The sequence below is a fragment of the Australozyma saopauloensis genome, chromosome 1, assembly GCF_035610405.1.
Source record: "Australozyma saopauloensis chromosome 1, complete sequence".
Lineage (NCBI taxonomy): Eukaryota > Fungi > Ascomycota > Pichiomycetes > Serinales > Metschnikowiaceae > Australozyma > Australozyma saopauloensis.
This window is the reverse complement of record NC_086131.1, coordinates 1,427,146-1,450,436: the sequence shown is the minus strand read 5'-3', so window position 1 is coordinate 1,450,436 and position 23,291 is coordinate 1,427,146. Positions and strand designations below refer to the sequence as shown.

General features: G+C 42.8%; 9 protein-coding genes and 1 non-coding gene across 10 annotated transcripts; 7 read left to right on the top strand and 3 right to left on the bottom strand.

The window, feature by feature from the left end:
- Positions 1–993: 993 nt before the first annotated feature.
- Positions 994–1,881, top strand: PUMCH_000654 (uncharacterized protein; the record flags this gene model as incomplete). Its single annotated transcript, XM_063019730.1, has 1 exon — positions 994–1,881. One exon carries the CDS (start codon positions 994–996, stop codon positions 1,879–1,881), a length of 888 nt encoding a protein of 295 aa, XP_062875800.1.
- A 993-nt stretch (positions 1,882–2,874) lies between these two features.
- PUMCH_000653 (uncharacterized protein) lies at positions 2,875–4,251 on the top strand (the record flags this gene model as incomplete). Its single annotated transcript, XM_063019729.1, has 1 exon — positions 2,875–4,251. The coding sequence occupies one exon, from the start codon at positions 2,875–2,877 to the stop codon at positions 4,249–4,251; it is 1,377 nt and encodes a 458-aa protein (XP_062875799.1).
- Positions 4,252–5,039: 788 nt separating this feature from the next.
- On the top strand, positions 5,040–5,738 carry PUMCH_000652 (uncharacterized protein; the record flags this gene model as incomplete). Its single annotated transcript, XM_063019728.1, has 1 exon — positions 5,040–5,738. One exon carries the CDS (start codon positions 5,040–5,042, stop codon positions 5,736–5,738), a length of 699 nt encoding a protein of 232 aa, XP_062875798.1.
- A 104-nt stretch (positions 5,739–5,842) lies between these two features.
- Positions 5,843–5,940, top strand: PUMCH_000651. Its single transcript has one exon. It is a non-coding gene; the product is annotated as a tRNA-Pro (tRNA).
- A 2,121-nt stretch (positions 5,941–8,061) lies between these two features.
- Positions 8,062–10,113, bottom strand: PUMCH_000650 (uncharacterized protein; the record flags this gene model as incomplete). Its single annotated transcript, XM_063019727.1, has 1 exon — positions 8,062–10,113. The coding sequence occupies one exon, from the start codon at positions 10,111–10,113 to the stop codon at positions 8,062–8,064; it is 2,052 nt and encodes a 683-aa protein (XP_062875797.1).
- A 1,734-nt stretch (positions 10,114–11,847) lies between these two features.
- PUMCH_000649 (uncharacterized protein) lies at positions 11,848–12,498 on the top strand (the record flags this gene model as incomplete). The annotated part of the gene is made up of 1 exon (XM_063019726.1): positions 11,848–12,498. The coding sequence occupies one exon, from the start codon at positions 11,848–11,850 to the stop codon at positions 12,496–12,498; it is 651 nt and encodes a 216-aa protein (XP_062875796.1).
- A 1,196-nt stretch (positions 12,499–13,694) lies between these two features.
- PUMCH_000648 (uncharacterized protein) lies at positions 13,695–14,210 on the top strand (the record flags this gene model as incomplete). The annotated part of the gene is made up of 1 exon (XM_063019725.1): positions 13,695–14,210. The coding sequence occupies one exon, from the start codon at positions 13,695–13,697 to the stop codon at positions 14,208–14,210; it is 516 nt and encodes a 171-aa protein (XP_062875795.1).
- A 670-nt stretch (positions 14,211–14,880) lies between these two features.
- On the top strand, positions 14,881–16,782 carry PUMCH_000647 (uncharacterized protein; the record flags this gene model as incomplete). The annotated part of the gene is made up of 1 exon (XM_063019724.1): positions 14,881–16,782. The coding sequence occupies one exon, from the start codon at positions 14,881–14,883 to the stop codon at positions 16,780–16,782; it is 1,902 nt and encodes a 633-aa protein (XP_062875794.1).
- Positions 16,783–16,897: 115 nt separating this feature from the next.
- Positions 16,898–18,205, bottom strand: PUMCH_000646 (uncharacterized protein; the record flags this gene model as incomplete). The annotated part of the gene is made up of 1 exon (XM_063019723.1): positions 16,898–18,205. One exon carries the CDS (start codon positions 18,203–18,205, stop codon positions 16,898–16,900), a length of 1,308 nt encoding a protein of 435 aa, XP_062875793.1.
- Positions 18,206–18,968: 763 nt separating this feature from the next.
- On the bottom strand, positions 18,969–19,418 carry PUMCH_000645 (uncharacterized protein; the record flags this gene model as incomplete). The annotated part of the gene is made up of 1 exon (XM_063019722.1): positions 18,969–19,418. One exon carries the CDS (start codon positions 19,416–19,418, stop codon positions 18,969–18,971), a length of 450 nt encoding a protein of 149 aa, XP_062875792.1.
- Between the last annotated feature and the right edge of the window lie 3,873 nt (positions 19,419–23,291).

The following is a 23,291-nucleotide window of genomic DNA, read 5'->3' as shown; positions in this document are numbered from 1 at the left end:
TGGTTGTTTTATTGTTTGCTGACTGTTTTTCTGGTTCGTCTTTTCTTTAATGGTTTTTTTCGTTTTTGGCTTCGGTTTTCTGCTCTCGTGGGTTTCATTGCCGCTCCAGCTTCCTTCTAGTGCTGTGCGGCTTGAGGGAGGAATTACGAGATCGTCTTGCTCAAACTTCGCAGTATTTGATTCATATTAAGTTACCCAATTTCTTTTGTATACTTGGTTTTTTTTTATTAAGGCCCAGCTATTCTCGAAATAATCATTTCCTCCCAGGATCTATTCTCGAATTACCCACTTCCTCTTAGAATCTATATCTTCTCTCCATCTGAAGATCTTCGATAAAGAGCGAGGATCTGAGCTCTGTTTGCCACTCACACATGACCACTAAAATCAGCTAATTTTTACTTCTCGTAGCTCGGCCAGCCAAAACGTGCCGTTGTTCGTCCCAATTCTCAGAATTCTCTCCCAGTACTCACTACCACAGTCACCAGTAGCATCACTTCTACGGGCAAACCGAAACCCGTGACCTTCTCCAAATTGCAGCAATCACAATCGCCTCTCCTCAAACATTTCTTGCTGATTTATCTCCAGACTCCCGAAAAAATCTCTTTGCTCAGTCAGAGACGTTTCCGCCCCGAATCTGCACTACCCATGTCTCACTAACTTGGACCTCACACAATCAATAATGAACACCCATCATCCCAAATTCTCGAGTCACATTATCTCGACCAACAATTTCTAATGTCCCAAAAAAGAACATTCCCCAATTAAGTCGTTCGGTCTTACCTTTAAGGTTCCTTCTCCATGCAGCACTGCGGCTGGCAGCACCACCAGATATTAACTATTCGCAAGCGTTTTGGGCCATCTTGACAGGGCGGGATGTGTCAAGGAGCCCTGTCAAAAGAACAAAAATAGTGTATAAATACGTGGGTGACGTCCCCTCAACCCTCAAAAATCAATACCCGTTATTTGACTTTGTAGACGTTTTTCGCAGCAATTATGACTTCCTTCAAATTGAAAAGCACAGGCATAGCGGCCTCTGTGTTCCTCGCAGTGTACGCCATCTATTTCGGATTTGCAACATGGGTGGTCTGGAAAAAAGGCTTCAGAACCATGTTCACTGCCTTGTGGGTCTTTGCTATTCTCAGAGTTGCAGGCCAGGCCTGTGGTGTGGCCTATGCTTCTCTAGGCTTATCGCACTATCAATTGCTTATCGCATATATGGTACTTGGCGCACAGGGCTTTTTGGCCTTGATTTATGCGTCTTTGCGCGCGGTGATGCATGAGCAAAGATTGAAGTACGGAAAGTCCTGGTTCGACACCTATCCTATCTTGGGGCGCTTGGGCCCGGTCCTCAAACGGTTCCACATCTACTTCTTCCAGACCTGTTTTTCGGTCACTCACTGCATTTTGGCAGCAGGCTCGATCGTTTTTATTGTGGGAGGCGCCGAAATGGCAGGAATCGATGTCACCAACCCATCCACCTATTCCGACTACCGCACATCCAGAAACCTTCGTATTGCCGGCGCTCTGTTGTACTTGGTGGGTATGATAATTCTGGTAGCTTTGGCAATACGGGCATACACCCATGAAAAAGTCAAGACGTTGTCGATGAAATACATTTTGTTGGCTGTCCCCTTTTTTTTGATCCACATAGTGTACAACTTCCTCGCTATTTTTGTGTCCAGAATGGACTTGTTCCGCATTTCAAACTACGGATTTGGCGGAGGAAACTCATCTCTCGTGGTTTCTGAAAGCATCATGTCCACTGCTATGGATGTCTTCATTTGCGTGTTTCTTACGGCTGCATTCTTGAATACTGTTCACGACGCAAAGCATTTGCAGAGTCAGCCATATGAGACTACATCAGAGAAAACCTCTGTTTAATAATATTTACTAATAGTTCAATTGATTCTTTTTGTTACACATTTGTTCGAATATTTTAACACACAACCAACTATGTAGAGGTGCAGACGATATTGCACATACTGCTTATCTGTTATTGATTAGCTGAAACATTTGGCCACTTGCTAATTCCAAATCGGGAGGTGCATTGTCCCCATTCAGGAACGATGTATGTATCGATTATGTGCCCTTTCTATCCTGCGGGGACCAAGCAAAGCATGGACCGATAATACTAAAGTCGAGTTTTCGATTTAGTTTGAATGGAATTTCGTAACTTTCATTGCGCGTTTCTATTAGTCAGAACCTGCTTTCTAATCGTCTTTTCGTGACTTAGAAAGTATTTCCTTGCGCCAAGTCGGCACCTCCGAACTCCGACGCCGACGCCAATGCCAACGCCAACACCGTCTCAACCTGCATCAAAACTTTGAAAGCCCTCGACCGAATTTAAAATTGGAAGTTTCAATTTGCGTAATCTCGCCGACCTTCATGCGCCGTATTAGGCTCAATTGCCGAGATTAATATTATTCGCAGTGCATACCCCTCGGCTTCTACTAAATTCCCAACTTTTTTCTTACTCTTTCAAATTTTTACAGGTGGTTGGGATACTACGCCAAATCTGTTTGGCTGAGAGTTCCGCAGTTTACAAACCCAGCAGAATTTGGTCTAGAGCATTGGAGCATTCACAGTGACCCAGATTGTGGGAAACAAATGGTTTGAACGATTCTACAAGAAAAGCTAGCTTCATCAATACGTTTCTTACGAGGCCCTATCTGACATGATGTGTACTGATTTTCTGCAAGAACCACATCTCCCACGACCATTTACCCTTTAAAAAATCAGAACCTTTGACTAATTCAAAAACTCAACGAAATTAAACAAAAAAATGTTCCCAATTTTTCATTTTTCTCTTCCCTCTCATTCCCATCTCCTTGTTTCTTTTTCTTCCCCAGGTCAACCCCAGATTCGCACCAGTGTATGTACTCCATCTCATCTCATCTCATCGCCTATAGAACACATCTAAACCGCTATTTCTCGTCTGTCACGCCAATAATTCCCATAAAAATGACTTCAGAGAAACTTGCTGGTCGTGCACTCTACAATGCCATTGGAAAACCAAAGACCATCGTCGCTCCAATGGTCGACCAGTCTGAACTAGCATGGCGTATTCTTCTGAGAAGATACGGTGCTGATCTCTGTTACACGCCTATGTTCCATGCCAAACTCTTTGCTACAGACGAACGTTACCGTGCAAAGATGTGGTCCGAGTGGGACGGACGTGCAGACATCGACAGACCCTTGGTGGTTCAGTTCTGTGCTAATGATCCAGAGTATCTACTCCAGGCAGCACAACATATAGAAGATAAGTGTGACGCTGTGGATCTCAATTTGGGCTGTCCTCAAGGTATTGCACGTAAAGGAAACTATGGTGCCTTCTTGATGGACGACTGGCCTTTGGTGGAGAAATTGATCCGTAAATTGCATGAGAACTTGAAATGCGCCGTCACTGCAAAGATTCGGGTTTATGATGATTGGGAGAAGAGTTTGGAATACGCTAAGATGGTTCTCAATGCGGGTGCACAGTTTATTACCATCCATGGCAGAACCCGTGATATGAAGGGTCAAGCCACCGGTTTGGCCAACTGGAAGATCTTGCGTTATCTTCGAGACAACTTGCCCAGTGACCAGGTCTTTTTTGCCAATGGTAACATCTTGTATCCTACAGACTTGAGTCGGTGCACTGACGCTGTCGCGTGCGATGCTGTCATGTCTGCTGAGGGCAACCTCTACAATCCTGGTGTGTTTTGGACCAAAGACACTAACCCAGACAAACAGCATGCTCGCGTGGACAAGATGCTTCGGGAGTATTTCGAGATTGTTAAAACATGTCCTGGCTCCGCTTCTAGAACAGCCATGAAGGCCCACTTTTTCAAATTATTGCATGAGTTCCTCAATGTCCACAAGGAGCTCCGCCCAGTTATCGGAAGCACTAGCGTCCATGCCGATTTCGATGCATGGGAGTCGATCGTGAAGCAAGTGGAAGAGCTTGTCGAAAAGATTTACGAACAGCCAAACATCGACGAATTGGATGTTATAGTAGAAGGCGAGATGCAACCATGGGGAGGAAAGTATAGAACGGTTCCATACTGGAGATGCCAGCCATATTTCCGCAAGGTCGACGGAGAAAAGCAGAACACCAGAACACTCAAGATCGCCGCCAGTAATGAGACCTGTGCGAACAATGGTAAGAGAGAAAGAGAGGCAGACAGCGAGGTAGCTGAAAGTGGCACAGAAGCTAAGGAACCAAAGAAGCTCAAGGAGAGCGCTCAAGAGGATGTTCCTGTCAAAGCTTAGCGTTGTATCATTTATTTCTGTGCATTTCATGTTTATAGTCTAGGTCAGGTATCTTTATAAATAAGAAGACTATGGGAAAAATGACTGTAGTTTTGACAGAATTCACATTACAAAGGTGATTGTCTATATTTCAAATAAAGTGATTGTCTATACTTGGAACCAATTTTGTGGCTTGCAAAGCGAGATGTTTACTCAATCAAACGGTATTTATTTGAAAACTCTTCTTTTGCATGGATTTTGGGTAGCATTAATATTGTGGGTATATTCAAAGTTGAGTTCGTGTTCTCGCAATGACAAACAATTATGTGAGTGTCCATGCAAGGCAATGTATTGAGCCTCGACCGATTACTCAAATGATTCTTTTAATTGTATTAGATAAAATTTAGTGAATCAATCTCCTTGATTACAGCCTTGCCATCATTCTTGAGAGTATTGGCCGTGAAATGCAAAAGTCACTTTACCACCCAACCCAGCGACCCACGCAATTATATATTGAACCAAAAAAAAGAATTTAGAAAAAGTACATCAAAGAGAGGTATGTTCTTTTGGATTACGGTCATTCTCATTCTAATTATTATTACCCTCTTTTCAATTAACCTTGACCAGGTGGAAGTACTACACATTGACGGCCTAATATACTTCTAGATCTAGGCAAAGTTTTAACCTTACTACTTCAAAGAAGCTTTCTGCGTATATTTAACGCATTAGGGATATTATTCAGGAAGAGCCGAATTCATTGAAGCCATTTTCATACCCTCTCCCATTCAATACACTCTCATAACTCCCCGATGTCTTGTGTCAAAGTGTCTGCCACCAAAACCGCCAATGCCGCCGTGATTTTCATCCACGGTCTTGGCGACTCGGGCCATGGCTGGTCTTGGTTCCCCCAAATTGTTCGCCAAACTGGCTTGGTCAAGAACTGCGACGAAATCAACTACGTCTTTCCCAACGCTCCAACTATCAGTGTCACAGCCAACGGAGGAATGAGAATGCCCGGGTGGTTCGACATTTATGAGTTCGGAAACCCAGAGGCCAAACAAGATGTCGCTGGATTCTTTAAGACTTGTGAGCACATCACATCATTCATTAAGACACAAGTGGACGAGTACAAAATAGACCCTGAGAGAATCATTCTAGGTGGATTTTCACAGGGCTCGGCCATCAGTATGGCGGTTTTGTCGTTGTTGGAGTTCAAAATCGGCGGTCTCGTTGCGCTTTCAGGTTTCTGTCCCGTCTCTCAGAATATCCTTGAAAAGTATGAGACTTTGTCAAACAAGGGCGCCAACTTCGACACTCCAGTTTTCCAGGGTCATGGAACAGACGATCCAATCATTGCTCTCAAATATGGTGAGCATGCCAGTGACTTCTACAAGAACCTTGGCTTTAAGAAATGGGACTTCCGTTCCTATGCTGGAGTTCCTCACAGTACCAACGATGAAGAGTTAGTCGATGCGATCAAGTTCATGGCAAACATCTTGAACAAGTAAATAATTAGAGATTATGTTTATAGCTAAACAATTAGAATGGGACCACTCATTATATTGCACAACTATGTTTATAGTAATCAGTGATATTAAACAGACATCGATTCGGGCGTGTGGTCTAGTGGTATGATTCTCGCTTTGGGTGATAGTTGATTCAACTGAACAAATCTGCGAGAGGCCCTGGGTTCAATTCCCAGCTCGCCCCTTCTTTTTTGCCTTTTTTAATCTCATTTTTTTTCTATCGGTATTGCTACTTTTGGTGCTTTGCCCGATTGATTGGACTAAATCTTCAATTTATGTTCTGTTTGGGTGATTTCGGCACCCCAACGAAGTCGACTCTTTTGAGATAGCTGGTGCAAGAACGCTTTCCAAAGATCGCGGAATCGACGATTATCATTAAAAGAGTTTACTTTTGAGTTCAGGAATTGTTTAATATCATCGTTTCATTTTACTATTTTTTGCCGATTCCAACTCAAATTGATCCACTGTAATTCATTTGCAAAGTACCACCAGTAATGCAAGCATATATGAAAAGTGAAAAATGAAGATTAAAAATTCAAAATTGATCGGATTCATATCAAAGAATTGACATCGGCAATAAAGTTTGGAAAGAAACTGCGGACTTCAACGTTTATTGCCGATACTTGTCATTACCGTTTGTCGGTTCTCATATCAATTTGTTTTGCGTAAACGAAGAAGCTAAGTTAAATGAGCCCATAGTAAACAAATGCTTAACAAAAATAGTTTGGAAATGAATAATTTATTTCATCAGCTCACTTACTACTGTTATCATGGTCGGACGGCTTCAAATATCCGCTGCGACAACGAAATGAGACAAATGTGGCACCCCTATTAACACTCACATAAAAAAAGCAAGCTGAATTTGGATGTGGAATCAAACTAAATGCCGCAGAAATCGATGCTACAAACTAGTTCATTGGTCCTTCAACAACGATAAGGCAAAAGAAATAGAACGCCTTGTTTCAGCAGATCCGGATCGGGCCTCAGAAGAGTTTCGTATTGCATAAAGATAAAAATTCCCTCAAAATTCAGTTTGTAAATGTTTCTTTTAGGTCTGTGTATCGGCTTGATCCACGAAACAACTCTTGTGAAGCCCAAATAGGCAGTCACCAGACCATCTGAAACATTTAGGTACAGTCTAAGATATGGCGGCACCACAATCTACCGGAGGACAAGGTCCTGGAACAATATAAAAAGCCTGCTGTTTTCTCGCAGTTCTTATTTTCTCATCAACAAAACATCAGAAACAATGGCCGCTCAAACTACTTCCTCTTCTTCCAACAAGCCTTCAAAGAAGGTCAACACTGACAACTGGGACTACGACCGCAACTGCGGTTGGGTTGCCTCTTGTGTAATTGTTTGATTTAGTTTAATACATTTCAAATTTTCCTTAAGATATTGTAATTTTGATCAGCGTAGTACAAGCATAGTCTGCGTTTAGCCTTGTGTGCTTAAATGAGCTAGTTACAATGGGAGTTGGGAATAAAGAAGATTATTCAGTGGAAAAATCCCGAATGATTATGCCCTTTTTTAATTTTTACCAGAAATTTCCGAAAGACAGATTGCGATGTCTGGATAGATGAGCGTTTTTGTGAGACTTCTTACTTCTAACTTTCAGTTGACAATGGGTTGGGAATCGGATTCAATGGCAGAGTGATATGACACCAGTAATGAGGGCAATAAAATTCATGCTTTGGCCAGTGCTGGGAAGCTTTCACATAATGTATTCACACGCATACATCAAACTCTGGAGCAGTTATCAGAGCTTGCTCCAAATAGAACACCCGCGAAAAAATCGAACTAGATTGAATTCATATAAGCTTGAGATGATAAGTTTTGATCTCTAGAGAAATAAATGTAATCTTCACCGAGTTTTGTCACTTGCATTGCAGTACTACATTGCATCTTTGAGATACCACATAAACTTCTAGATCTTGAATCTAAATAGACCCGGATGGTTAATTCATTCGAGGATTTCATGGGAACCTAGTTTCTTAGGATCTGTAAATCCACAATGTTGAACTTTCGGTTGCGGCCATATCAAGTGGAAAATACTGTTTCCCGTCCGATCAACGTTAGTCAAGCCACTTAGAGCCACACTGAGTAATGCAGTGGGAGACCATGTGTGAAATTGTGGTGCTGCAATCTTTTTTTTTCAATTGTATTATCTTGAACTCTTTATTCATATCTATCTTTGAGAATCTAATGAATTCCTTGTTGCTGTTGTTTCACCATACTTAGTAAGTTTCTTTCAATTCACTTCAATTAACGAAAATATATTAGTATGTATAATGGATCTAAATGCTTAATTTTTCCCTTCAGCAAGCTCGGCCTTAACCCAGCCTTCCAAACCTCCCTTGACGATAATATCTTGCAAGTTGGTTCCCAACTCACCAACCTTTTGTTGCAAAACGACTTCACCCTCAGCATTTGTAACAGTGACCAAGGCCTTGGTAACGTCGTACTTCAAGAACCATCCGGTACGAATTGTCAATTCCTTGGAACCGGCGTACTTTTCACGGAGAGAGTCAATCAATGCCGGGATCTCAAGAGTAAGAAGGGCATTGTTAATGGAGTTTCTGGAGAAAATGTTACCAAAGGAGCCAGCAACGACCATTCTCATTCCCTTAGCCAAGATAGCGGTGGCAGCCTGCTCTCTAGAAGAACCGGTTCCGAAGTTGTAACCAGACACAATGATGTCGCTGGACTTAGTCTTCTCCTTGAAGTCAGCGTCGTAGTTCTCCATACAAACCTCGGCCATTTGCTCCTTGGTAATATCATCTTGATAGGTATACTTACCTGGATAGATTCCGTCAGTATTAATGTTGTCTGCGTCACAAAGGATCAATTCACCCTCAATAGACTTAGGGAATCCATCCAAGACCTCAACAGCAGCCTCAGCATCAGAGCTTGGCGAGGAGCTGGTGATCTCAATCGACTTGACAATTTCTGTGTTTGGCTTGACGGCATTGCCGTCTAATTCTTCTGGTCCACCAATTCTGCCCAAAACAGCAGAGGCAGCTACAACTTCAGGAGAAGCCAAATAAGCCAAAGCATCCTTGGAACCCATTCTTCCCTTGAAGTTTCTGTTAGTAGCAGAGATTCCAACCTCTCCGTCTTCCAACAAACCAGCACCCAAACCGATACATGGTCCACATCCAGCAGGAAGAGGCTTGGCGCCAGCCTCGAGGATATCGTTCCAGTAACCAGCAGCCTCAGCGTCCTTTTGGACATTTGAGGAAGCAGCAGCAACGTAAAACTCGACACCAGGAGCGACCTTGTGGCCTCTGATGATGTCAGCAGCAGCCTTGATGTCACTCAAACGGGAATTAGTACAGGAAACGAGGTATGCCTTGTTAATAGGAACGTTCTCTTGAACCAAGTCGTAAAGAGACTTGGAGACCTTGACAGAGTTTGGTCCAGAGATGTAAGGGGAAAGAGATGACAAGTCAATACGCAAGTGCTTAGCGTAGACAGCGTCGGAATCGGAGGAAAGCTTGTTGGTCTCCAAAGCAGCAACAGTCTGTTCGTTAACACGAGGGTGAGGTTGAGGCAACTTGGCCAATCTCTCTTTGTAGAATTGAATTAACACATCGTCAATTGGAAACAAACCAGACAATGCGCCCCACTCAGTGGTCATATTAGCGATGGTGAGACGGTAGTCCACAGGCAACTTACTAACTCCGTCGCCTACAAATTCAATGGCATGGTTCAAGACCTCATCGTTGTTGAATGCACCACAAAGTGCAACAATGACGTCTTTTCCACTAGTTCCCTTGGGCAACTCACCAACAAGCTCGACCTTTGCGACGGGAGGAATTTGCCACCAGGTTTGGCCCGTAGCCCAGATGGAGGCTGCATCTGTACGCACAATGGGTGTTCCCAATGCTCCAACACCTCCATATGTGTTTGAGTGAGAGTCAGAAGCGACACTCAAGTTGGAAGGGAATGCGTAACCCTCCTCGATCATGATCTGGTGACCAATACCACGACCAGCGGGGTAGAAATCTATCCCTTGCTCGGCAGCAAACTTCTCGATATTTCTGTATTTCTCCAAGTTCTTATCGGACTTGTTTTGCACATCATGATCCAAGGTACACACAATCTGGCGATTGTCCTTCACGTTCTTTGCCCCCAAACCCATGAATTTGGTTGCAACAGGCCACGAGTTGTCGTGAGACATACAGTGGGCTGGTTTGATGGAGACGTAGTCTCCACTGTAGACATTCTTGTCCTTTGGAAGACCTACAGCGTACTTTTGGACGATTTTTTCGGTCAAATTCTGTCCCCGGAGAATGGCGGGAGTGGTGGAGAACCCACGGATCCGCGAGATGGTTGCCAGCGATCGAAGTGCCATTTTGGTAGTAGTAGTAGGAATTCTATAGTACTTAGATTTAGGCAGTATGGTATGTGGAGTGAAAAATTCATCTGCAGGCCGATAAGCGATTCGCCGCGCTATGAGTCAGAGTAATCGAGGTTGGTTTCATTGGATCCGAGGAAATGTGAGAATGAACTTTTTTTTAAATAAGTATAGAGCTTGGGCATTGAAAATATCCGAAGACTTCTCTTTAATGCGGTTTCTCATTTTTTTTTTTGATTCTTGACGGTGCCGGGACTAGAGTGACTTTGACGGGAACAGTATAAGCCCATGGATCTGCGGAGGTAGCGGAATACAGAACTCAACTTTGCCGAAGGACATTGAAATGTTCCGTTCCGTCTCGATTGATTCGAGCGCGCAATTGCTGGTGGTGACTTAAGCGAGGTGAACAGGGAACTTAGATTCTATCATCTTAGCAGAGAGACCTGTAATTTACCGATACCTGAACAAATCTTTTCTTGAGAATTGCACAAAATCTACGAAAAACAATCGAAGAATGCCGTGTTTGTGGAATACGGGCATGTTGTACGCCGTAACATTAGAATGGCCTAATCATTTCCCATTCACAAGTATCTCAACCGGCAGCGCAAAAGGTACCATACCAAATTATTTTGGAATGTCCGACACGATCACGATTCTCTAGGGCTAAGTCAGTATCTTGACCATTGAAGTGATGTAGATTCAGTGGTCGCCCATTGTCCGACATTCTGACACTCTCTTTGGTCTCAGAGTACAGGAAGTGTCTCAAAATTATCAATACTCTAAAAGAAATATGAGAAGAAAAAATGGTCGCCATGCTGCCGATACCTTTTAAAGGTTGGAGAGATCAGCTTTGGTCGATCATAAGCTATGATGACCTAGAAGAATTGAAACAATGATGTGATAGAAAAGGCCATTTCAGATCAAGTAATTTGCACCATTTTTTTTCACTACAGGACCAATAGTCATTCATAAATTGATATTTAAACTGCTAAGTATGACTCGTTATGAAGTGGACTTTACCTATCAGTATGCGAATTCCCTTCCTTTTACTTACTACCTTCGCCATAACTTCTATTGCTGCTCCTGTTGCCAATCCGGAATCTGATGTGAAGTCAAGCACCAAAAATAGACACCCAGGCTATTTCTGCATGGGTGGATTTTGCTTTCCAAGTATTTATACCAAGTGCCCCTACTCCGGATAACTGTGGAAGTCTATTGGGAAATCTGTGCCAAGCAACATCTTGATATGTATAATACTCGAAAATAAATTATCTTCTTCCCAAGAGAAAAAGTTGCAGTTTTGATAGATGTAAGAGAGTTCTTGTCCTTTGTTGGTAATTGTTGCCCATATGGTAGCAACGTCTGGTGCAACAAATAATAAATTAATACTGAAAATCACTTCATAGGTTCTGATAGTTGGAATTAAAAAGTCTTTACAGTCGATACACCCAAACGTCCAAGTCTAAAATTAAAATGTTCGATTTTTTGCAGCCATTGATCACGTGACAGACCCGATCACACTTATCCTACTGTGCCTCCGAACTAGATACGCAACTAACAACCAAGTCAATTGCCAAAAGCGCTTCTTCACTAGATCTACAATCCAAACAGCCACTACAAATTCTTGGCAGGAATCTTCACGTCCAATCAGAATTCCCGCAGCTTTAATTATCGTAGAATTACTAGCGTACATACCGCCATTCCATACAACACAAATACTTCACACTAAACATGGCTGACCTTTTCTCCACCTACGAACAAGACTTCAAGCTTGCCCTCCAAGAGGCAGAGTCGAAATTCAGTTCCGTTTCGACCAATTCTGGACTGAGAACACAGACTATTCGAGCCATTGAAAGTGCAACAGACGAAGCGCTCGAGATCTTAGACCAAATGAATATTGAGGTGCAGAATGTGCCTGCGAGTTCCAGATCCACATTCAATACTAAAATTCGCCAGTACCGCCGCGATGTAGACACCATCAAGACCAAGTTGAAGGGCTTGACTGACGAGGACAGCAGGGCGCAGCTATTCGGCCTGAGATACACGGATGAAGAGGCAGGTGTTCACGATGATCAGCGGAAACAATTGTTGAGCAACAATGCTTCGTTGGAGCGCAGCACAGACCGCCTCCGAGAGAGTCAGAGAATCGCATTGGAGACTGAGAACATCGGAGGCAACATTTTGAACGATCTCAGAGCTCAGCGTGAGCAAATCACCAATCTGCGCAACACGTTGCTGGCTGCAGATCTGTATGTGGACAAATCGATTCTGACTCTTAAGTCCATGACTAGACGCATTACAGCCAACAAGTTCATCAGTTATGCGATCATTGGAGTTCTTATTTTGCTAATATTCTTGGTACTCGCAAGTAAGTTCATGTGATTATTTATTTGAGTCTTTTGCCATTCTTGTCTTGTCCTACTTACATCTTATCAGAGCTATATCTATTACAATGTCTGCAATGACTATGATCTTCTACACAATTATCAGTATGTTGTCAATAATTTATTGAAAGTTTTATGGATTAAACTTAACAGTTGCACTTGGAACAGTTGCATGTTGACGTTTTAGTTTGACCACACTTGCACTCAGAACAGGAGCATTGAGCACATTGGCAAGTGTTACATTTGCAAGGAGAACAGGAGCAGGCCATGATTGATGATATTGAAGATTTCTTGATTTTTGTTTGTTGATGAGAAATAAATTTGATGGGAGATGCTGGCTGCCTTTATACCTTTTCGCGATTTGTGCGGTGCGCTCTTTTAGCGTCAAGTTGCGAGAATTGTGCGAGTGGCAAGATAAGCCCCGCTATTAATTCAGCGAGAGATAGTTGAAGCATCAATTTTAAGATGCGTGATTAGAAATCATTATCTCGATGATTCAATGTTTGTCCTGGAGCATGACACAAATGGTTCTGTATGAGCTTTTGCAAACGACATGACAAGAGGGGAACAGGCGAGAACGCAAGATAGCAAAAGTATCGCAATTGCCACAGAATATGTGCATCATTTCATTCTCGTCGTCAACAGTTTTCGGAAGTGGTTCCTCACGGTAGCCATGAAGCACTGTAGAGGCACGAGATCTTTAGTAGTTTCATCTTGAATAATGACTGAAACAGCGTTAAAAGCCAAGTAGCGAAGAATTGCAGATACTCTCCCATAATTCACATTAAAAAGATCTAAGTTTCCAGAGCCGACATGAATCATCCTCTTGACTCATAGTCATCGCTATCAGAGCTAGAGGCAAACCACAGATCCACCGACGATCTTGAAACCAAAAGACCAAAAAATCAAGAAAAAGTATCGAATCCACAAAGAGTCATTCTTCCGAAATCTAAATATTAAATCATTTCCTCAATTCGTTCAAGAGATGAGTCTCGTTGTTCCTGCACACCTACACCTCTCCCTCCAGTCCTCTCTACTTAATTTCCAATACCTTGAATCTTGTTCCTAGAAGCCTATCTTCACATCCGACACGCCCGACACAGTCTTCTTATAGAAAGTGTATAAAATCACACAAAGACATATATAACACAACCGTTGTATTTAATAGCCCGTCGTCTTTTATAGTGTTTCGTCATGTTCAGACTTCTTTCTAGAAATAGAGGCATCACCTCTATTACTCAGCAGTTCGCCAGATCGGCCATTCCAAAATCACAAACTGTAAACTCTACGGCTTTGACAACTCTGAGGATGTTTTCTGGTACTGCCGCAAACCTCCATGGCCATGTGCACAAGCCAAAACCTGGTGAAGAGTTGAAGGTCACATTTATTTCAAAGGACGGTCTGCTAAAGACGTTCGAGGTCGCCGCTGGCGACAACCTTTTGGACATTGCGCAGGCTAACAATTTGGATATGGAAGGTGCATGTGGCGGTTCGTGTGCGTGCTCCACCTGCCATGTCATTGTAGACCCGGAGTATTATGACGAGATTCCAGAGCCAGATGATGATGAGAATGACATGTTGGACTTGGCGTTTGGCTTGACTGAGACATCGCGTTTGGGCTGCCAGGTGATTATGACCAAGGAACTTGACGGCCTCCGTGTTGCCTTGCCTGCCATGACCAGAAACTTGCAGTCCAAGGACTTCAGCTAGGTTGCAGGGGCTGAGCTGTTTGATGGTGGTATTTCATAGATTGTCTTGTACATAGGAACTGGCTGCACTGCAATTCGACTAATTATTCTCCGAATCGGTGGTTTCTCGAGATTGAGAGAGCTAAGGAGATACGGAAATTTATGGATTCCGGCGCGCTCAAGGCCAATTGATCAATAAAGACAGTATAATAAAAAGAGCTCGTGAAAAAGCTCATGAAATTGTGAAATCTCAATTATCATTTAGTTGAATATCCTTGATTGTGAGGGCTACTCTCTACTCAACTTATCAATAGTGTTGTTGATTCATCAGAAGGATCGTGATCGAGACAAAAGAAAGTACAAAGTGAGATTTAGAGTGAAAATATTTGAATTTATCCAGTTTGTTTATCAGGTTTTCGTCCCAATTAGTGGCCTTCTACGATTCCCTCTGAAATGTAAATACTGACCCTACATATTACAACCAGATCTGTAAACACTATACTACAACTAGAGGACCAGCCAGCTACACCAATAGGGTCATAAGATTGTTGATAAAGGGCTCATAATCCTCCAGAAAGCTATACTTTCACCAACAATTTAATTCTCTCTCCCGAGGTCTATTTCCCTTTCCCGCAACCATCATATCCACACTCAAAACAAACGTGAAACAAACGTGAGACAAATTCACGAAAATGGACCGAACAGTTTCACCTCTGCAACATGACTCGACTAAAAGAAGGCGTATACTTAGCGATATCGCAAACAGGTCAGTCCAGCCCATAGAAAGCCATACACGGAGAAAAACACTAGGGTTTGATCTAGTCAGAATCGACATCTCAAATCAGGACAAATCCGAATCACTCGCGCCAAAAAGTCAATTAGATATGAAACAGAGAGGATCTGGCATTCCCACTCTTCGTGGGCCTGATAGATACGAAAAGCTCTTGAATATAAGCGAGAGCTTGAATAGAAAGTGCAAAGTGAACACAACCCATTACAATTACTCATCGACGAATATGAACGAATCAAGTAGACAGCTTATAGAAAAGCTCACACAGGAACTTGAGGACTTGGACAGTGAAATACGACAGGCTTCTGAGGACTTGGCTTTGGTCGATGACGAGTATTCGCACCAAAATATGCTACATCGTGCTCTAAAAACAGAAATGACTGAACTCAACAATGTTTTGCGAGATCACGAAGCGAAATTCGAGTATTTGCTGAGCCAAGCGACGTCGAAGGTTGAGCTTAAGCAGAAAAAGATTGATGTGGCACTCAGAGAGTACAGAACAAAAGCAGATGATTCTTACAATAATGCTAAATTTGATTTGGAAAATGAATTGCTAAATGTCTCTGTCTTTGACGATACAGAGGACTTGTTGCAGATTGAAGAGCTCAAGCGAAAAAAGCAAACCCTACAGAACGAGCTTGACGACCAACTAGAATTGAACCGGAAACTGCTTGAGAAAGCAGAGGCTACACATGAGACATCATCAAAGACACTTGAGATGAAATTGAAAGAATCAATGGATACCGAGTTCTCGAAGTTGACCGAACAAGAAAACTTACTCAAAAGTCTAGATGACGAACTAGTCAAACTCCAAGAGTCTATTAATAGTCAGAGACATTTGGAGAGTGATCTCCAAACGCAGATTATTGCAAAAGAAGAGCTTATCCATAATTATTCGGCCGTGAGAGGAGACTGGCAGGCACAGCTCCACGATCTCAATGGCGAGCTTCGGAACTATAACCAGAGTGAATCTGACTGGTCGCAAGAAGTGCAAAAGGCCAAAGCTGATCACGATCGCGAACAAAAGAAATTAAAGAACTACACGAAAACCAGGCGGGCGCTTGAATACGCACTATTTCAATATGGAAAGAGTCGTAAGTCATTCTTGATCATACCAAAAATGTCACCGGAATCGCAAACTTTTCAAGAGTTTGATAAGATCATAGAAACAGCACAATTATCCGAGAAAGCTAGCATGGAGTGGCAATTGCACACTCAAGAATCCTTGCGAAAGTCAATGACCGCAATGATATTCTCCGGCTCAACTCAAACAAGCTGTCTCGAATTCATAAAAGATGCCTTGACCCATTTGCTCGAAGGTTCCCAATCGAAGCGTTTTAGTGGGTACACATACGAATTCTTCATCCAAAGTGTTCGCATCACTAACAAACGATTGGTAGACCTCTTTAATCGATCTTCTGAGATAGTATTGAACTTGAAAGGAGATCACATGAATCTTGTCAGTCAAAAAATGTCAGTCTCGGGGCCTCATGATATCGACACAGCCTTCCAGAATATTACTCTCGACGAACACCCTAGCCTTCATCTATTCACAATCATCGGAACACAGAAAGCAGGTGAGCCAGAGTGTTTTAGATCCTCTTTATGTTTGGTGGATATTTCGAAAGCTTCTTTGGCAGAGCAGTCCGTCATGTTAACCGGGACGAGTGGTAATATCGAGCTTCAAGTCCTCCTCAAACATATATTGAAATATCAAAAATGCCTTAGCATTTGTGAGCTCGACGACATCGATAGTCTTGATGCAAAAAACCTTGCGCAGGCTATTCAACATTTCAATTCATAGATTATTTTCGAGATTGTAAGGTTCGCTTTTCTACTTGCTAGAATACCGTCACAATAGCGAGAGACGAATATAAATAGAAGCATTAATTATCGTTATCTAATACATTGTTTACCATTCACAGCGAAGTAATCAAATCATGCAATACCCATTTGAGTTCATCGGTGGTGCCAAAGTTGTTCTCCGAAGAGTTTGCGGAGGGCTTCGCAGCATTTTGAGCGGTTTTTGCAACAGAAGAATCTGGCTCTTTTTTTAGATCCTCTTCCAATTTGGGAACCTTTGCTGCTGGCTCCTCTCCAGCCTTTATTGTACCATTCGTACTGGAAGCAAATGAGCTCTTGAGAGTATCTGGAACATAAAGAGAGGCTGGTTTTGGAGGGAGAGTATAATCCGGCGAGTTGTAATCTATCATGTCATCATTTTGAAGCAACGAACTTGCCAATTTATACTTTGGACCACATGGCTCGATAAGGTGTGGAAACATCTCGAACGTGTTGAACAAATCTTCAGAAGACATAATTATGTTGGGATTGGTGCTGACTGTTTCATCATGCTTCCGTTTCCTCGGCAGCATAGAGAGGCCGTTCAATGACTTGAGATTATCAGACAAGAGGTCGCCATTTTGAATGGAGAGAAGGGTGTTGTTGGCGCCATACTTGTTTTTACGATACCGAACGGTGTCAATGGCAGATTCCAAAATATTCTTGAGGTGAATTTCCAATCCCAAAGAAATCACATCCAAAACTCGAGAATTGAGACCACCAGTGAGACCATTTTCTCTCATCGTCATAAGAACTCGTCTCGACAAACCCTCTAGGTCGGGAAGCTCATAAGATGACAGAGAAAGTGGAGTATTGATTCCAGTGACGACATCTTGCTGCCACTGCACCAAATTATTGACCTGGAGTTGTTGTTCTTCACGATCCAGAATGAATGGAATCTTGGGAAGTAATGCCTGACGGGTTAAAGTCAAATATGCGTTGATTTTGTTTCTCTTCCCGCTGTCTCTAGTAATCAGGCGGATTCTTCTTCTTTCTTTTAGGGGTAACCCCATGATATTCTGTTTGAATTTCTCGTACTGTGTGGATTTGACGTTCTTCGTTTTTGCGTTTTTCTTACTCCAAAAGGAAGCCAAATCACTACAAAATTCGGCCGGACTATCCTGAAGGGAATTGGCGAAGTTGAGTATTAGAAGCTTGTTGTGCAATTTGAGTAATCCATTCTTCAAGAGAGGAGACACAGTATCAACCAACTCCGCACGCGAAAGCTTTCCTATCAAAAAAAACGTGAGCGCTTCGTGATAAACATCCCATTTTGGTCCTAATTTCGTCTGGAATTCGCGAATGAGCAGCTCAAGCTGTAGTTTCTTACTTGCCCTGTGATTCTGCGGCGATGGTACCACAGGAGCTGGGTCAGCAGCTGACATTTCTCAAGAATTTTCTGAAGTCAATTGATTTGTCTAAAAAAGCGACGAGGACTACCGAAAATTCGGAGTTTTGAGTGTCTATTCCGACCGCAAACAAGAAGAGTCAATTCCAAATTTGTCCGGAGAAAAAAAGACAAGTAATCAGTAACCAGATACAAGAGCCGCTGGGAGTATGGCCTTTATCAATTTACTTCTTTTGATTGATTCCGTGTGATATATTATCAATTGTTATGTAGGTTCGTATACTGGTAAAATCTCCACGAAACCGTAATATTTTTGGTAAAAAAAAGTCCCCAGGATAACCAGAATTACTCAAAGTGAGTGTGAGTGTCGATGGAGGGGGATGATGGCCTGTTGGGGCGGATATGTACGTATATTTCTATGGATATGGTTATTTGGGGGTATTTCATCAACGGAAAGCGGGCGCTGGATGCAGGACAACGAGATCAAAGCGACAGTAACCAAGTATGGAACATCCACTGATATGGAAAAGACGTGGCAAAATTTGAGATGGAGACACGCGAGTAATGACTTGTGTTTGTTTGCGATTTAGCAGTTGCCGGGTGTTGATCAACGTACAAAGGGTGAAAAAATGGACGCGCCATGGTCAACCATAAAGAGAAACGACCACTTTTTTTTGATCTGTCTAACATGAAAATCGACTCAAGCCGATGTCAATACTAGGGGTTCTTTTTGCGTAATTAAGTTCAGTTGTACATCCCGAAGTACGTAGCCCACTTCGACAAGTCTAGGTACAGAAGGCCTACTCGAACACAGGCAACAGACGCAAAAAATTGTCTGCCAGTCGCACAAAGCTGTCATTTGTAATCTTTGCGGAACCAAACTCCACTGGGGAGAGCGCGTTCATTATTACGTTGTTCACGAAGACAACTCCATATAGCTGTTGGAGCTGTGTCTGAAGTGTTTCCACCGCCAAGTCCGTGATCAACACAAACTTGAAATTTGATAGCGATTCGAAAAAATGCACCCGGTATGCACCAGTACTGAAAGATCGAAGACTATTCAGCGACTGCGAGTCGTCCAACTTCAGAGATAGCGTTTTAAGCGAGTAGAGAGTGCCGAAGAGCAACTTGGCCACATCACTCTCGTTATTAACATTTGTTCTTCCGTTCCCGGGCGTTGTGTGTGTATATTCTCGTGAATAGATACAGCTACAATGTCTATCAAAGATGTAGAATGAGTAGATGGTCATTATGCAAGGGAGAGGGCAAAACAAAAATGTGGTTCCGCTTATATAGCAACAGATACAATGGCAGAGAAAGTAAGATGAACAATGAGCCGAATGGGCAATGTGACGTTTGTTTGATCGGTTTGAAATTAGCTTTGATCTAAAACAATACCGAATGGAATGTTGCGAAAAACGTTTAAGTATGCGGAGTGAGAACGATTGGGGACAAGAATTATGTTCTAGAATTCGTCTTTATCAAATTCCCGATATGCTTTAAGATTTGTGGAAGAGACCCCGATTGAGAGTACTAAGTAGTGGATTCAGGAGAGGTGTATATACTCATGTCAATACACACATAAATCGAATAATGTGTACGAGCAAAATTATTGATCTCTAACTAAAAAAGTCTTTTGCTAGACCAAAGATGACTCGGTGCAAATTAATTGATTGCTTCATATTCTCAAGAGGTTATTGGATGTTTAGTAGATGGATCACTGTATTGACGAACCTTGTAGGTATTATGAGCTTTATGGCTGAGATTCGGGAATGACGCACTTCGGCGGTTGTGCAAAAATAATTATCTAAAGATAGGTAGGATTCATGCTAGTCTCGCACAACAGGTACATTGCATCTGATCTAGAACCGTTCTACCGAAGTAGTTACAGGACTGAATTAGAAAAGGTAAGAAAGAAACAAAGCAAGTCATCTTGCTACGAGACATTTGTCATTCGACTTCCGTACGCCCCTTTTTCACGGAGGTCTAGCGACACTTGATCAGATAGAATCATGAGATTTCACAATTTGGAAGCACCTCCTGCAACACTCGGAGGGAACATAATACGATAAATTCAGCTTCACCATGAAACCGAAATAATACTTTTTAAATAACGCTGGAAACCACAGATAACTGTTTTCCAACACCTCCAAATGTACCGTTTCACACAAGAAGCCTCATTCCAAGCATACCAAAATACCTCACTCCATAATCATACCCATACCAAATACGTCACTTGTATGCTCTCTTATCTTGAATATTCATGAAATACCGCAGTGTGACCCAAGTTGAGCCTCACGAGCATAGCCTCTGACAATACGAACTTGCAACAGATCATAAAAATGGCTCACTACAAATTTATTGGAGAAAGCGATACGAAGCTGTTTTGAGGCATTTGCGAAAAAGCTCGATTCCCGAAATCGTGGAATAGTCACTCAAAGCAGTAGCCGCAAGAAGCGTTAGACCAGCTACGAGAAAAAGCACCTAAGCACCTATAGCACGATTGAAATAAAAATACAACATAACAGCAAAAGGAAAAAAAAAAAAAAGAAAGACGCGACGAGAAAAAAGGTACGAAATTTACAAATATAGTCACAAAGACCATTTCCCCGAGATACGCATTCTCGTACCTAGCGGTGATCCGGAATACTCACCAAATACATTTCTCCCCTCAACTCTCCCCTCTGTACAAACAAGGCAATTTCATATGGGGTAATGCTCAAAAAAAAAAAACCACGGAAAATCGCGAGCCCCTGGCTGACACTACAGCGGATATACCGGAAACATCGGAAACACACAATTTCGCGTCAGTGAAGATAATGACTCCTAAAATCAATCGAATACTTGGTTGGGTAGCTCATAAGACTCAAGCGACTCATGAGCATTTGAGTCAAGTCAGACTGAGTCAGTGACAGGCATTCTGCGACACGGAGATGGTGGGGATGCACGTGCGGTAGCGCGAAAAAAAACGGTTATCAGAGACAGTGGAATATCAGAGAATGCGAGAGCGGTGCAGAAATCAGAAGAGAATTGAGAAAAGTTAGTTGGGAGATTTTTTACTCATGTTATTTTTGGTGGAGAAGATTCATTAAACTCCAGAAATGTGCCATGTTCGCTCTGTCTCACTAAAATGTGACATGAAACACAGTGTGTATGTAGGTATTAATTGGCTGCAATTTTTTTCGGAGAATGTTGAGTCTTCTGCTGGTACATACCCACGCTTGACATTAATGCAGTGCAGGGAATTAAATGACGGCATAAGTAAATCAAAATGACTGTTAGTGTGCGTTAAGCCATATTTGCTCGGATTTTCGGACCGAACAATGGACAGCCAAGACCTCTTACTGCACACTTTGAGAGCAGTCAAGCAAGAGCTAGAGCAGGGAAGCAAGAACGAACAGAAAGGCAGGACAGCAAGAAGTAGAACTGAAGCAGATTGAAATAGGAATAGAAACAGAATAGAATTAGACAATAAAAACGTAGCCCGTAATTCCAACGTCTCCTATCCCACTTTCCTACATATTCCATGTCTGGAACACTACGGTGATGGCTGGAGTTTCTTCACAGTGTCTAGAATTGGTATAGGGGATATCGCCCAAAGCTACATTCACATAACCCAATAGCACCCACGCACTAGACACTGGTCTCAACAATGAGCACAAACAATTGATTTGGTCGCAGCTGCTAATTTCGGAGAGTAATTTATTCCTGGAGTGGCAACGCGAAACGCAGCCCTAAACAATGCATGTACGTCACCTAAGAGCACACAGAGACTGAGTCAGCATCTGGCGGCCACTGCAAAGATAAGAGAATTTCACCAAAAACCGAAGCCCATTTACAGACACTTAGCGAGAAAGCGACAAATACACCACGTTTTCCACAAATACAAAATACAAAATCCCCCAAAGCCCCGGATCGAACGATGCTAATGTCCAAATCAGTCCAGAATCTCAACCCTCTAGTGGTCTCATTTGACGTGGCCGACTTCGCACAGAAGAACGTGTGCAGGGTGCGTGGTACCGCAGTGGTGGTACAGTAGAATGCCAAAGAAAATCAGTAAATCCCACCGGCCACGCTGCTGCCTAATTTCTCACGCCAGCCTCTCCACTTATTGCGCGAAAACAATCAACAAAAAAAGTTTTCATCCCCCCTCCTCCCTGAAATTACACACCCCTTGGCCCAAAGTTTACATTTGGAGCCCTTTAGTCGCACCCTCCCACCACCACCACCACACTACTCCGATGTGGGATATATGTGGTGGCCCCCGTTCCATACACTCCATGCGTCGTCCGCGCCCGCACTAAGTGTGCATCTACTGTGGCCCAGACACAATTACGCACCTTTATGGCTCATACCCAGAGCCCCATCTTTTGGGTGAAATATATAAGGTGTGGGTTCGCTCACCCCTCCATTTCTTGTATCATCACATCAGCCTTTCTATTTATCGCAAGAACGTCCTTCGCCGACCATTTCTTTTATTGCGCCGTCTTTGATTATTGATTAATTAATTGTGTGCATCTGTTCTCGCTCCTGAGTTATTGTGTCACCGCCGCTCCCACCACGTTAAATTAGCCCTACTTATTAGTCACCGTGGTACATTTTATTGCAGCCCTATTGTTATATATACACATATATAACCACTACTGTTAGCACGTCAACCCTAATAGTTACATCTCATCGGACAGAAGTTTTTTCTTCTTCTAGACTATTTCTTCAGTTTCTTTTCTTTTGGAACTGCAACTTTCTTTTGACTGTCTCGACTGTGGCTTTCTGTGTACTTGCCTCATTCAGTCGCACCTCGATTTCTCTGCTGGTCTTCATTACTTGTCGCTCCAGCCTCCACACATCACAACCTAGAGAAATGTATTCTTTCTCCGAGCCTCGTCACTTCGTTGACAACACCGACTTGGACAACATCGACTCCGAGTGGAACCCCCACTACGAAGACTCCGCCGACTACCTGTCGCCAGAAACTGTTCCTGAGAGCCCTTCGTTGGCTTTGATGTACGAATGCCCACATTGTTTGGCTAACCACTCGCTAGATGCTCCATGCTCCGAGCTGAGCTACACTTTTGCCCTTCCCCAAAGCGCATTCTACACCTACGACACCCCTGTGTATGTCG